The sequence below is a fragment of the Mesitornis unicolor genome, unplaced genomic scaffold (genome assembly GCF_000695765.1).
Source record: "Mesitornis unicolor isolate BGI_N332 unplaced genomic scaffold, ASM69576v1 scaffold13158, whole genome shotgun sequence".
Taxonomy (NCBI): domain Eukaryota; kingdom Metazoa; phylum Chordata; class Aves; order Mesitornithiformes; family Mesitornithidae; genus Mesitornis; species Mesitornis unicolor.
In genome coordinates, this window is record NW_010203914.1 from 1,684 (window position 1) to 14,806 (window position 13,123).

Consider the following 13,123-nt stretch of genomic DNA (forward strand, 5'->3'; position numbering starts at 1 on the left):
CGCGATCTCTTCCTCACCCCGGCGTGGGGCGGAGTGGGGGCAGGCCGTGCTGCCGGGAGCTTGCGGGCGGGTGGTACAGGCGAGCTTGCCCACGCCCAGCCGCTTGTGGGCCGTCCCCGCCGGGCCGGTGCCGCTCTGCCCCCGGGCGGTCGGTCGGCCCTCTCCCGGAGTCGGCCAAGGGTGCTGCCCGCGGCTGCTTCTGCCTCAGGAAGGCTGTAGTAGGCGTGAGGGTGTGGGAGGGCGGCCGCTGCGCCTACACTGCTGCCTGGCGGGCTTTTCTGTCCAGGATGGGCTTGAACAGCTTTTTCTCTCCATTCCGGCTTGCAGAGCTTGTCGCGGGGTTGGCTGAAAGCGTCCTGAGGAAGCCGTGTCAGAAGAGCAGGCTGCCGCCTCAGAAAGTTTGAAGAAGAGGTCTGCGCACAGCCATGTAGCCTTGAGCGTAGGACGGCAGCTGGTGGAAGGCAGTTAAACCCCTCACCGATCTGATTCCAGAGTATGGGCTAAAAACTATGTCACTCTCTCGTGTGGAAAATCCTTGTTTTCTGCTGTGTCTGGTTGTCTTCCAAGCAATATTTATCCTGATACTCTACCGAGGTGGAACTTCAAATGTGTTTCATGGGTTTTTAGACTCGCATCAGATTCTGGATTACTCAAAGACTCATGATGTGTATACAAACCTCAGCTTGTTTACCCGTGCTTCTAATGAAGAAGCTATGCCTTACTGCTCAGTGCAGTCACCAATATTTGGTAGGTATGAACCAATACTGTTTGAAATCACTGCTTTGGTACGTGATAATGCTCAACACTTTGTAAGTCTAAGTTGTATGTTTTTGCAAACTTCTCTTTAAAAGTGGTATACTGATGTAGTACTTACATTGACAAAACTTTCTTGTGTAAATTAATCTTTTATTGGTTATACGAGGAAAAGTATTTTACTGGTCTAAAAACTTGCAATATTAAGGATTTGGCTGCATAGAGATTGTAGAACAAGAGTGAAAATTGTGCATAGTGTTAATACCAACTTAGTAACACCTTTTTTTTTTCCTGACGGTCCTGTATAATATGTTCTAACAGTTGTACTTCGGTAACTGTAATTTTGATCTCTGACTCAACGTGTGGGTTCTTGGTCTCAACTCTATATCAAGCCCATATTTCAATATAAATTGATTAAATTGGCTTTAATTATGGTTTTTATAAGAATGTAGCTTGACGCCTTGTCCTTCATGGTGATCTTTTGGGCCTATGATTGTTATGTGTCCTTTAGACTTAGAAACTTGTCCTTTAGACTTAAAAGTCTGTCACAGGTTAATTTGTGTTTACACTAGAACAAAATTAGAGGTGATAGAGGCAGTGTTCATCCATCTACTGCATTACTAAAACAGTTGAGAAACTTTAAATAAATACAAAGTCAAACCCCTAAGACAAGTTTGTTGGTAGTGAAATGGTGCATCTCCAGTAATAGTGAATTGGCTTGACTCAGCCGAGAATGGATAAGTTCTGCAAATATGCACTTACAGCTGGCTTGGGGATGACAACTTCTTAGAGTACAGTGTAGTTAAGTTACTCTTGTCTGGTTTTCCATACTGCAAAGGTTTCTGCGTATCTAAGTCTTGCATATAACTCGTCTTGGAGCACTACTTAGTAGTTGCCCTGCTGTTCTAGGAAAGCTGCTCACTGCATGTGAAGCACAGTGAGAGCAAATGGCTGACTTTGGTTCGCTAGTGGAACTGTTGTGGATAACCAGTGCTGTGGTTACTCTTGCATCAAGTTACTTAGTTTGGTTGGAGAACTGCTGGGGATGCTTTGGATGAGCCTTTTTAGACTGTAGTCTTCGTAATGATGCTTGTTCTTTCAGGAAGTTTTCTTCCTTCTTTTATTGCTGAAGTTAAATGAAATGTGTGCGGCATATGTGATAAAATTGGATGATAACTTTGGGGTATATGCTTCAGCATATCCCTTGGAAACAGCTCTACTAAGTAAATACTGAAATATTAATAGAACAGAGCCATTTTGCACTGGTGCAAGTTGTAATGCTGTGTCATGCTGTTCGTCACTAGCTACAGCCCATCAGTTCTTTTGGGAAGCTACAGTTCTGTGTTTTAGACTTAACTGGTTTATTGAAAGAGCACAGCAGAAATGTACCTGCACGCTGCCTGTTTCCACTACTGATGAGAATCCACCATCCTGAAAAGAGTCAAACAAGAAAGCTTTGGTCTCAAAAAAACCCCCAAAACTAAACCCCAAACAAACAAAAAGAAGAAAACCAAACAAAACTAAGTGCAATTCTATGCAGCTTGCCTGCAAATTATCTGATAAGCAGGAGCAGTGACTTATATAGAGGAGGCAGACACAGAGTAAAATTACACTAAAGTAGTCAATGCTCTTAGAGCTGTGAAATCTTAAGACATCTTCTGCCCATCCCTGTGAGTGCTGAGAACAGAGAGAGTTGGCCTGCATGTGATACTTCAGAGCTAAAACGAAAATGGAACGTTAGGAAAAAACTACTAGGCAAAGTGGAAGTTTTGCTGCATAAAAGTTAGACTTGAGCATACGAAACATTGTTGCTGTGAAACACATCACTTGGAGCATTGATACAGTTTCAGCTTGAAAAAAAGCACTCTGCCTCCAACTTAACTTTTACTTGGTGATATTTCCCTTTAAGTATACAAAGTAAGTTATTTCTTCTGATATTACTACATGCCAGCCTGGGTGTCGTTCCCTGCCCCTGACAAATGCATGCTGTGCTGCAAGGTACTTGCCTTTTGTTTTGTATGTCATGGGCACATATGAATAGTTCTATAAATACTTTATAAATGTCTTCATTGGTTGTTATAATCTTTTCTCATGGGACTGATGTCTCTTGGAAGCGTTATATCAGAGAGAATGATGCCTTTTAATACTAATTTCATCAACTCCATTAAATGAGTCTTCAAATCAATTCTTGAGGACTCTAATGTCCGATTCAGAACTGGTAGTAAGTCACTGTGTCCACTCCAAAGCATGTTAAAGTAACTGGAAGAATGCCAAATGGCTTAAATGGTTTCTGCATCAGGGCTTTTATGAAGTGCAGCTCTTTCTCCACTTATGTAGTAGATCAGTTTGATAACTGTTTGAATCTAAAAACAGCTTGCAGCTTATCTGTTGTTTTCTGACCTCCTGAATCGACAGCATCTTGGTTCTTCCAAGGCTGTGGAGTAAGAAAGTGTAATTGCTAAACGTCCTCTGCCTTGGAGGAACAAGACTCTTGCTGACTAATGTTACTTTTTGAACGCTTAGTGGTGTCCATTGAACCTTTTGTGATTGACAACTTGAAAAGCATTGTTCTAGATACTCAGTGTCTCCATTAATGTTGTGAATAAATTACTCAAGTTCCCATAAAGGTTTATGCTTCTGCACAAATAACCACTTGCCTGTTTCCTCCTCCTTTGTTTTTGGAAAAAGCAAATTTATATGCTAGAGTTGTGCTTACTCAAACTTAATGAAGTAGCATTTAAATTCAGAATCTGACTTTCTCATATTGCATGCAAGCTGTGTTTGTTTTGGTTCCATCTTTTTCTCTTACCAGCGAGAAGCTTGATGCTAGAAGATTTGGGGTTGGGTTTTTTGGGTTTTCTTTAAGTAGTATATTTCTTCATGCATGATTTTGCTGAATGAGTTGGTTTGGCCCTTGAGAACTTTAATAGTTGAAAAATTGTCTGTAACTCTGCTGTTTTAAATATGTTGATGCTATGGAAGATTTTTTTTTCCAAGCCATTATACTAGTTACTCCCTTTCACTCCCATCTGTCATAACCTTTTCATGAGTGTGACCATCTGTTGTGATAATAAGTAGCTCCTGCTATGTCTTCTAATGGATGCTCTCCTCCTAGAGTTTCTTCTCTTGAATTGAAAGAAGTAGAAAGGTGGTAATGCTGAGATTTATTTTCAGTTGAGGCAGCCATGTAGTCTGTTGTTTGAAACTGGTGCTTAAATTAAGGCTGTTGGTCTGCCTTTTTTATTTTTTGTTCATTCAAACAGTGATAGAAATACACAAATGACTCTACTATGTAGTCTGTGGTGCTGCACTTTCTCAGCGAGGTGTTCATCCATACTACTGTTGCCATTTGTTTAGCTTGTGTAAGTTCTGCTAACTCTAAATGTGTAGCAAGGAGTTCAGAAGTCAAGTAGTTTCTTTCTTAAGATGGGATAGATCTGGTCAAAATCAATAGATACCTCAATAGTCAAATGAGTTGCCTAGGAAGTAAACCAAGCAGGGAGTATTGCTGTCACTGGCACTAGCTAACAATACATACAGAGAATTGTGAATTTTAGCTCCACACGCTAAAGTTTCATGTTAATTAAACACCCTCCATGTGGTGGTACAGGCACAGGTAGAGCTTAGGAACCAGGCTACGGGGAAATCACTCAGTTGCTTCATGGTGTTGATTCTGTACCTTGTCTGAATTTGGATTCTGTGCTTTCTAGAGTGTCTAAGATGGGCTCTTCCTCCTTTCCCAGAGCTGTGCTCTCCTCACATCTGGGATTTAATTGGATTGCAGTGCATTAGCTTTTTGTTAGTTGGGCAGGAAGAAGACCTGAGAACAAGAATTTAGTTTATAGCCAAGGAGCATAGGGCAGCCAGAGGTTTTGGGGATATAAGTCACAGCATAACTTCTTTTTTCTGTGTTTTCTTGGCATATAGTAGATTGAGTTTCTGAGCTGAGTTGTTTGAGGTATGGAGCCAGGCAGCTCAGGAGAACATGACATCTTGAAAAACCTGAAAAATGCAGGTATTACCCTTAGGAATCATATGCTTGGATATGGAAGGAGACAACAGGAGTGAAATGATTGCACATTATCTTATTAAGGGTATTATTCATACCCTTATGTCCAAATTTAGATTTGATTTTTTTTTAATTTAGGGATTATTGCTACAGAATCTTATTCTGCAATACAAAGACCCACAATTATATTACAGAAAACAAAACCCTGCCTTTGTGGGAGAACAGAATTGATTAATTCCCTTTCTTATATTTTCCTTGGAGCAATGATCTGGAGTTGAAGATTACTGAATGTAACATTTTGTTAGCAAGCTCCAGTTGTCATCAAATCAGTGGTTAATGGTGCTTTAGTTAAAAGACCTGATAATCAAGGAGTTCATAAATCTAAAAAGCAACATAAATCACAGGTTAAAAACAATGTTGCACTGAAATGTGGTGGTCTTAAAGGCAAACAGGAAGCTGCGTGGAAGTAGGTATTATCATAAAATCTTAACAGTAAATGTGACCTAGATTCATGGGCCCACACCGTGATTCCCTGATGAACTACTCTTCTGTTTGAGGTACAAAGATATGGCAATGTACTCCAGATTCCTACTGAGGGTAACGGTCAAAATAAAATTCCCCCTGCACTTTAGTTTCTTAGGGAAGGATTGGAAAAGGATACTGAAGAACAATTGCAAGATCTTGCTGACGAGCAAAATTCAGGTTTTCCTTTTAAAAACAAACAAACCACAACCAACCAACATAAACAAACCATGAAGTAGGATTCACAGCGGCTAAACCTTTTTCACAGCGTGAGGAATGGGATCAGTGGCTGTTCAGAATGACCTTCAGGAAATGCCATTATGTGTGCTCCTTCAGGAGGAAAACATGACACTTACCAAGTATAGCTTTGTCCATCAAAAATGTGACATATACTAGCAAAATGCTTCCCATTTCTGAATGAACAGTCTGAATCTTACATTGAATTTAGTCCCTGAGCCTTGATAGTGCTCAAAAAAAAAAAGTGGATCTTGCTTCTTTCTGTATAATTTAAACAGGATGTGGGTAGAAACACAGGCTCCATTCTTTTTGTTAGAATTGTAGCAGAGATTTGAACATAAGATAGGGAGTAAGAAGTATCTTCTGGACTCACCTGCTTAAATACTTAGACTTAAGACACATTCGTATCTTTCCCTGCTCCCTGGCCTGCAGAGAATTGTTGGTGCTACTTAAAACTCACATTTGAAATCATCAGCTTTTACTTGTGAGTGCAGAATCTTGGAGTGTTTTTTAATTAGGTAAAAACTGGATATGTTTTGCATTTAAAATCGAGGTGCTGAGTAGAGGAACTATCATACATATTTCTTTTGCTGCCCTGCACCTTTTCTTGAAAATATGTAATGTTTAAATGCAAAACATATCCAGTTTTTACCTAATTAAAAAAACACCCCATTATTATATGTTTTTATCTGAGTTCTTCCATTCTTATATGGAAAAATCTTGACAAGTCACAAGTAAGAAAGAATCTATATAAAGTGTCAATCCCCATTTTAGCACAAGTCTCATATTGTAACAGTATGAATAAACCAATTCTACAGTTATTTAAATGTCTGTCCTTCTGGCTTGTGAGAAAAGGTTCCAGGAAAAAGAAAAGGTCCAGAACTAGCAGAAGAGTTCTGTTATTACACAAATCAGTGTGTCTTAATAGTTTCCAACCACTGTCAACTTCTAAGAAAATAAACCACAAATGCAAAACAAGATTAAAATCTATTACTTAAATGAACTATGAAAAAAACCTTCACACTGTTTATCACTGTGTATATAATGAAACAATATAGCAAATACAGCCCTTGTGGCATGTGATTATAACATCAAATTGAACTTGAAACTTTTTTTTTAAGCTAATATTTCCTGAAGTGTTTGTATTCATCTGGGCTTTAAACTATTTCTCTCCCAACCTGCTGAATATTCTTTTGGACATTTTTTTCCTTGACTCTCCTCTGAAAGCAGCTTAGAGACTTTTTCCATGTGAGTAGCAAAAGCAGGTATGTCTGTCCATCTTGATTCATTTTCAGCACTGTCCTCACAGTGAATACATTTATGGATCTCATCTAAGCAGCACAGGACAGGAGGTTTGCTTGTGTAGTGGGGAGGCAATTGCAGGAAAAATCAAGCTGCACAGGAGCCCAGTGAGGCTTGCTGGCTGTGCTGGGACTTGGGATGGCTCTCTGGCAGGTTGAGAAACATCACTGATCTGACTTTTTGTGTTTCCTCCTTACAGTTGGTCCATTAACCATCACCTTCAGGGTGCTCCCTAGTGAAAGAACGATCATCAGAAAAAATCCTTTTGTTCAGCCTGGTGGCCACTACAGGCCACCTCACTGCTTAGCCCGCTACAAATCAGCCATCCTTGTAGCCTACAGGAACCAGGAGAAGTACCTTCACCATCTTCTCTACTATATTCATCCTTTCTTGCAGCGCCAGCAGCTCAGTTACAGTATCTACTTGATTCAGCAGGTAAATCTAAATCAGCTGTGTCTGGTGGTGTTGCTGAGCTTCCCAGTTACGGGTTAAGTTCTGACAAAAAAAATGTGACTCCTCTAATGTAGAAGTACCACTTCATGCATGAGTTCAGAGCAAGTCAGTTATATGCAGTCCCATCTCCATGGCTGATAAGAATTGAAATATCATATCACTTGTCAAGCTCGTAACTCTGCTATTGATTTGCTCTCCATTTTAGCTTGTAGAGGGATAAAGTTGTCATTAAGCGGTAACTTTGTATTTTCAGCTGTTTAAGAGTTGAAGGTTAGCAAAATTGTTGAGACTAAATGTTGAAGTGAAGTTGGATATTTTTAGTTTGTATCAAATAAAAATACCCAGCTTGACTCTGCTGCGGGGCAACTTTTGCAGGTCTAACAGCCATTTTTAACTGACGTGGACTGGTGCAAAAGATCAGTGGTGAGAGAGCAAGCTTTGGATTCGTTAATTAAAACCTATAGCTGACTAAGAGGGAGAAGCTTTTCTGTTTGTGACCAAGATATGTTTTCTCATTTCTGAGATTTAATAAGCAGTAGTCAGGGCAGAATTGTTGATGTGTAGATGTACACCTGAGGATTGACTTGCTGGTCTCTTAAAAGTCAGCCTTCTTCAGGTGCCTGCAGTATATAGCCTCTGCTTTTTGCTGTAATTGCTGAGAATATTGTGAAGAGAGCGGGTAAAACTCACACTCTGGGGCATGAAATTTGCAGCCAGTATTGATTCATTCCAGTGTCATTCAACTGAATAAGGCTTTTATGCTAACATAAATCTGAATTGGGTTATCCTCTTTGTTTTGATGAAGAAATATATGTTTTCTTTTCTAGGTGGGGAATGGTACATTTAACCGAGCAAAGCTGCTTAATGTTGGTGTCCGGGAAGCCCTGAAGGATGAAGACTGGGACTGCCTTCTCCTGCACGATGTGGACCTAGTACCAGAGAATGATTACAATCTCTACGTTTGCGATGAATACAGTCCCAAGCATATGGCTAGTGCCATGGATAAGTTTCAGTACACGTAAGTGCCTCCATTTGCTTTGGATGTACGTATCCTAATTGGTTCACTTTCTGCACAGAAAGTATGAAAGGGGACAGTGAAAGATACAACCTTTGAGATGTTTTCTGTTTGTTCTGCACTTGTGGCTTCCCCAGAAAAGGGTTTTCTTGACCTTAGTACGCAATCTTGAAGAGTTCCTTGCCAGCAGTTTCCTGTTGCACTGTTAGCCCAGCTTGGCAAATGAGTGGCAGATTTCTCTTTGCCTTTCCTTCCAGAATGAAAGCATAGAGTGGGAATTACTGGATAGTGGAAAATGTGTGATAGTATGCAGGTATTTTTGAATTGGATTTAACAATAACCCAAGATGTGAATTTCAAAACCAGCTTTACTTTGGTCTGCGGGTAGAGAGGAGGGACAACGTGTGATGAAATTACAGTGGTTTTGCTCTTTTGGGTTGTGGCACTGTCATGACTGTAAGATACGCGATTAACACGTGTTACTTGGATCACATGTTTGTCTGTGGAGGACTGATACTAGCCTTCAATATTGATGCCTTTTTTTCTTTTCTTTCTCTTTTAGCCTGCCATATAAGTCCTTTTTTGGAGGTGTATCTGCTCTGACTCCAGAACATTACATGAAGATGAATGGGTTTCCAAACACATACTGGGACAGTGGTGGTGAAAATGATGACATTGCTACAAGGTACTAATGCACAAGACAGGTTTAAAATAGAACCAGGCTGGCTAGTGAAACATGTAGCATTACTCTACAAAAGGAACTAAGATGTGGTTCCTTAACTCACTTGCAGTATCATTATAATCCAAAATGCTGTTGGCACTGGGAATGGTTAATGTCAGAAGATGCTCAGAATCTGTGAATCCAATCATTGTATGCTGGCAGAACAAAGGTTTCCTCAGACTCTGGAGGGCAGAATGTTACTTTACATCCTCATGCCTTCAGCTGCTCTGGAGTGCGTCCAAGGGGTTATAACCACCAGTAGTCAACAGTCTCTAAGCCTGACAGATAAGAAATCCAAGAAGGTACTTATTAATTCTCAGACAGCTGGGAATTGAAGTTATGCTAAGTGCATCTAGGTTGCTCCATGTATTACCTAATCAGCTATAGTTGGAATTAAGGAACACAATGTATTCTAACGTCTGTCTTCAGTGCTGGGTGATGGAAAAGCCTGTGTGCTCCTGTGAGTCAGTGACAGCAAGAGCTGATGTGTTTTCTTGTTCTTTAGTTGCCATAGCAACAGCATGGTATAGAAGTGAATACAATGAGTTTAGTCCTAGGTACTCTTCATGATGTGAATTCTTCAAGTACAGAATCATGGTTCCTTTATTCAGCTTTGTAGTTGTGCTGTGCATCTTTCTCATCCTGCACTGAGGCAAGCTCATGGGGAGTTTATAAAACTAAACTGACAATAAAAGCCTAGTGTGTTTTTTTGGTCTTGCACAGTGTGACAAGTTACACAGTTTAGGTGGAATGTTCTGTCTGAGGACTGTGGGAGCTTTTATAAAGCAGTATTCTTCTGGGAATTCAAAGTCAGATTTTCTAACATAGATTTCCTCCTTTTCCTTTCAGAGAAAGCTAACTAAAAAGGTGCATAATTGTTTAGAGATTCAGCATTTACTAAAGGAATGGAATGCCAGGAAAATAGATCTTTAAATCCAACACTACAATGCTGCATCTGTTCAGCTGTTCTTAGTACAGCTTAGGCATGTAATGTGGTTTTCAGTACCAGTGGTAGAGGTCATGCCAATTATGCATGAGAGCACACTTCCTTACAGAAATCTCTTCAGACAAGTAGGTTATATAGATCTCAAAATAACCTTTTCTTGAAGGGAAGTAAATCATGTGTTCCTCTGAAAACTTATACTAATGATTAGCAGTGTTGTGGCACATAGGTATATGGAGGCCACGGACAGTGCCTGTTAATGATTTACTCATACACTAAGTCCCAACCTGCAGAAGTCAGGAATGAGCTGGCAGTTTTTGAAGGTCCAGCTTGATGCACCTACTGGGATTTGGATTTTAGGAGGTGCTCAGCAATTATTACTGTGTAGCAACGAAGTTAATTTGTATTTGAAATTTGGCATTGACATGTCAAAAAGTCCTGTGTAAAGATCTTACTATGCTGGGATACTGCTAAAAAATGCTAGCTGTTACTTGTACTTGGTAGACAGCAGTACTCTATAATATTAGTCCTAGCAAACACCAGGATTTACCTTTTACTGGAAGAAAACACTAATTAGAACCACTTTCCTGTAATTGATAATGCTAACACATAAGTCTGTTGGGTTCTTCTTAACAGTAGATGAATATATTAACTTTCATATTATGACTTTAATCTTGCAATGCAAAAACTGTAACAGCAAAGGTAGTTTAGTGTTCTTGCTTTTTCTTGTGTTTTTGATTGAATGTGCAATAAGTTTATGTTCAGAAAACAAGAAACCTTGTCTAAAACGCAGTCTGAAATAATAGTATGTCGTACTGTCAGTAAAGGGATGTAATAATTTGATGGCTCTGGACTAAGAGATATTTTCCCTTTCAGCTTTATAACATTCTTGCTTCAGTGCAGCTTGTTGCTGTATCAGATCTCAGTGGAAGGCAATCAAGTGCTGCAAACATGCCAGTTAGATAACCTCAACTGAGCAAACATTCATTCTTATATTTGCAGGAATTTGCTCTGCATAAGAGCTGCCTTGTGATAACAGCGGATTGAACAGCCCTAGCACTAGTACAGGCACTTCTTATTGGTAAACTAACATAGATGCCATCAGTAACTGCTTGCTTCAAAGTCACTCAAAATGCTGGATTTTAGGAATTCTTTGGAATTTTGAGCCTTCAGTTCACTTTTTTCTTGTTAAACTGTCCTGCAGCTGAGCAGCTTACACTTGTTTGTCTGGTGCCTGCCTTTATCACTAATCTTATGAAGCCAGTCCTCTAATGAGGCCATCTGAACGAATGGCACTTCTCAAAGAACAGGGAGAAACTCAATCTGGATCTGAAACTCAGGACTGACTTCCTTGCAGAAACTGAAAGTTTGGGTTTGTTTTTTTTTTTTGGTTGGGTTTTTTTTAAGTTTAGGTTGATAGACCTCTAGGCAGTAAAAGCTCTGCTCTTACAAAGAAGTGAAAATAATGCTCATTTCTCAGGATCATGGTCCCTGTATGCTATAATCCTTTCTTACCCTGTCAAAGCACGCTGCAGCTTTCTAGTCCAAGCTCGGTTAGAACTTGCTAGAGAAGATCATGGGGCACTGTGTCATTAAACAGGTTCCCTTCAGCTTCTGCATTTTGCTTTGATTGCATTAATACAGGAGATCATCTCTGACTTTGAACTTCCTTATGACTAAGCCTAGAAATGGCATCTTGATGCCTAAGGAAAGATTTTCCACTTAAATTTGAGAAGAAACTTCTCAGTGAGGGTGACAGAGCACTGGAACAGGCTGCCCAGAGAGGTTGTGGAGTCTCCTTCTTTGGAGACATTCAAAACCCACCTGGACGCCTTCCTGTGCAACCTCATCTAGGTGTTCCTGCTCCGGCAGGGGGATTGGACTAGATGATCTTTTGAGGTCCCTTCCAATCCCTAACGTTCTGTGATTCTGTGATTTTGTTTGTTGTTTTCAAGGATTCGGTTAGCCGGAATGAAAATAGTTCGTACGTCACCTCATCTTGGACGCTACAAAGTCATGGACTACAATAAAGAGACAGAGACACCAGAGCCTTGGAGAAGGTAACTTGTTTGGGAGGGCAGGGAGGAGCAGTTGGGAGTCTACTCTTTGTCTTGTGGCAGGTTGACTGTTACCATCATCTTCCTCAGGATAGCTGGAAAGTATACATAATGTCACTGCTTGTTTTTCTTCTTTTTCTTCTTTAATGTGGGTATTTAAAGAAGGCTCCCAGTCAGTTTCAACTGAGTAACACTGCTCCTGTCTCAGCATTGAAGGGTTTCTCTGATTGTTAAGGACATGTGCTAGCTAGGAAGCTAATACGCATACCAGACTTGAGCATGAAATTATAAAACTTCAAAGAAAATACTGCTTATTGTATAAATACAGAGGTCAGTTTGAAGAGGCACTTTGCTAGTGTTCCTATAATAAAAACTTGCTCTTCAATCTGTGTGGATTTACAGTGTGCCACTAGATCAGTGGAAAGCAGTATTCGAGTTTGAAGACGCAAGGAAGGTGCTATGAGAGACCTTAACAAAGACCCAGCTTTATATAAAAAAGCTGGAGGAGCGTGTTGTGTCAAGGGTGGTGGAGGTGTTTCATACTGACAGCACAGACTTCCCTCTATCATCTCAAACCTCACGTTTCCATAACAACCCTGTCTTAAAACCTGACTACAGCAGGCTATGTACACCAGTGCTGCAAGCCTCTTTGTTGCACTCCTAGGTCTCTCTAAGCTGCTGCCAGTTTCTTGTTTTGTTTTTGTTTGTGGTTTTTTTTTTTTGCAGACTGTAGTTGCCACCTCCCGGTCTGATTAAGTTCTAGTCCAAATTGTCTTCCTTGTTTAGAGTAAGTTCATACTGAGTATTCTAATCTATTTGGTCTTATAAAATGCCTTCCCTCTCTAGTCTGCATTATGTGAGAAGAATTTCTGCTAGCAGCTTTCCAGGTGCTAAGCCCTTGCCTGCTCTGCAAGCATCACCTTTGTTCTTCTAACAGCAGGTATTCTTCCTTCTTCAGGCCCGCTTCCCGACACAACACCAGAAAAACATGGAAGGATGATGGAATGAATTCATTACAGTTCAAGCTCCTTTCCAGGACAAAGCATCCTCTTTATACTAACATCACTGTGGACATTGGGTATGTTCCTCCATTTTCTTAAGAGAATGAAAAC

At 40.2% G+C, this 13,123-nt stretch overlaps 1 protein-coding gene across 1 annotated transcript; it reads left to right on the forward strand.

Annotated features, from left to right (window-relative positions):
* The first annotated feature begins 509 nt into the window (after nucleotides 1-509).
* B4GALT3 (UDP-Gal:betaGlcNAc beta 1,4- galactosyltransferase, polypeptide 3) lies at nucleotides 510-13,123 on the forward strand. The gene is made up of 6 exons (XM_010190892.1): nucleotides 510-747; nucleotides 7,023-7,258; nucleotides 8,104-8,294; nucleotides 8,853-8,975; nucleotides 11,910-12,014; nucleotides 12,970-13,123. Exons 1-6 carry the CDS (start codon nucleotides 510-512, stop codon nucleotides 13,109-13,111), a joined length of 1,035 nt encoding a protein of 344 aa, XP_010189194.1. The 3' UTR covers nucleotides 13,112-13,123.

Excerpts from the sequence above, each read along its gene's own strand:
- B4GALT3 (XM_010190892.1), top strand. The coding sequence starts at position 510 with ATGTCACTCTCTCGTGTGGAAAATCCTTGTTTTCTGCTGTGTCTGGTT. Across the intron at positions 8,295-8,852 it reads ATGGATAAGTTTCAGTACAC|CCTGCCATATAAGTCCTTTT; the intron begins GTAAGTGCCTCC and ends TTTCTCTTTTAG. Across the intron at positions 12,015-12,969 it reads ACACCAGAGCCTTGGAGAAG|GCCCGCTTCCCGACACAACA; the intron begins GTAACTTGTTTG and ends TTCCTTCTTCAG.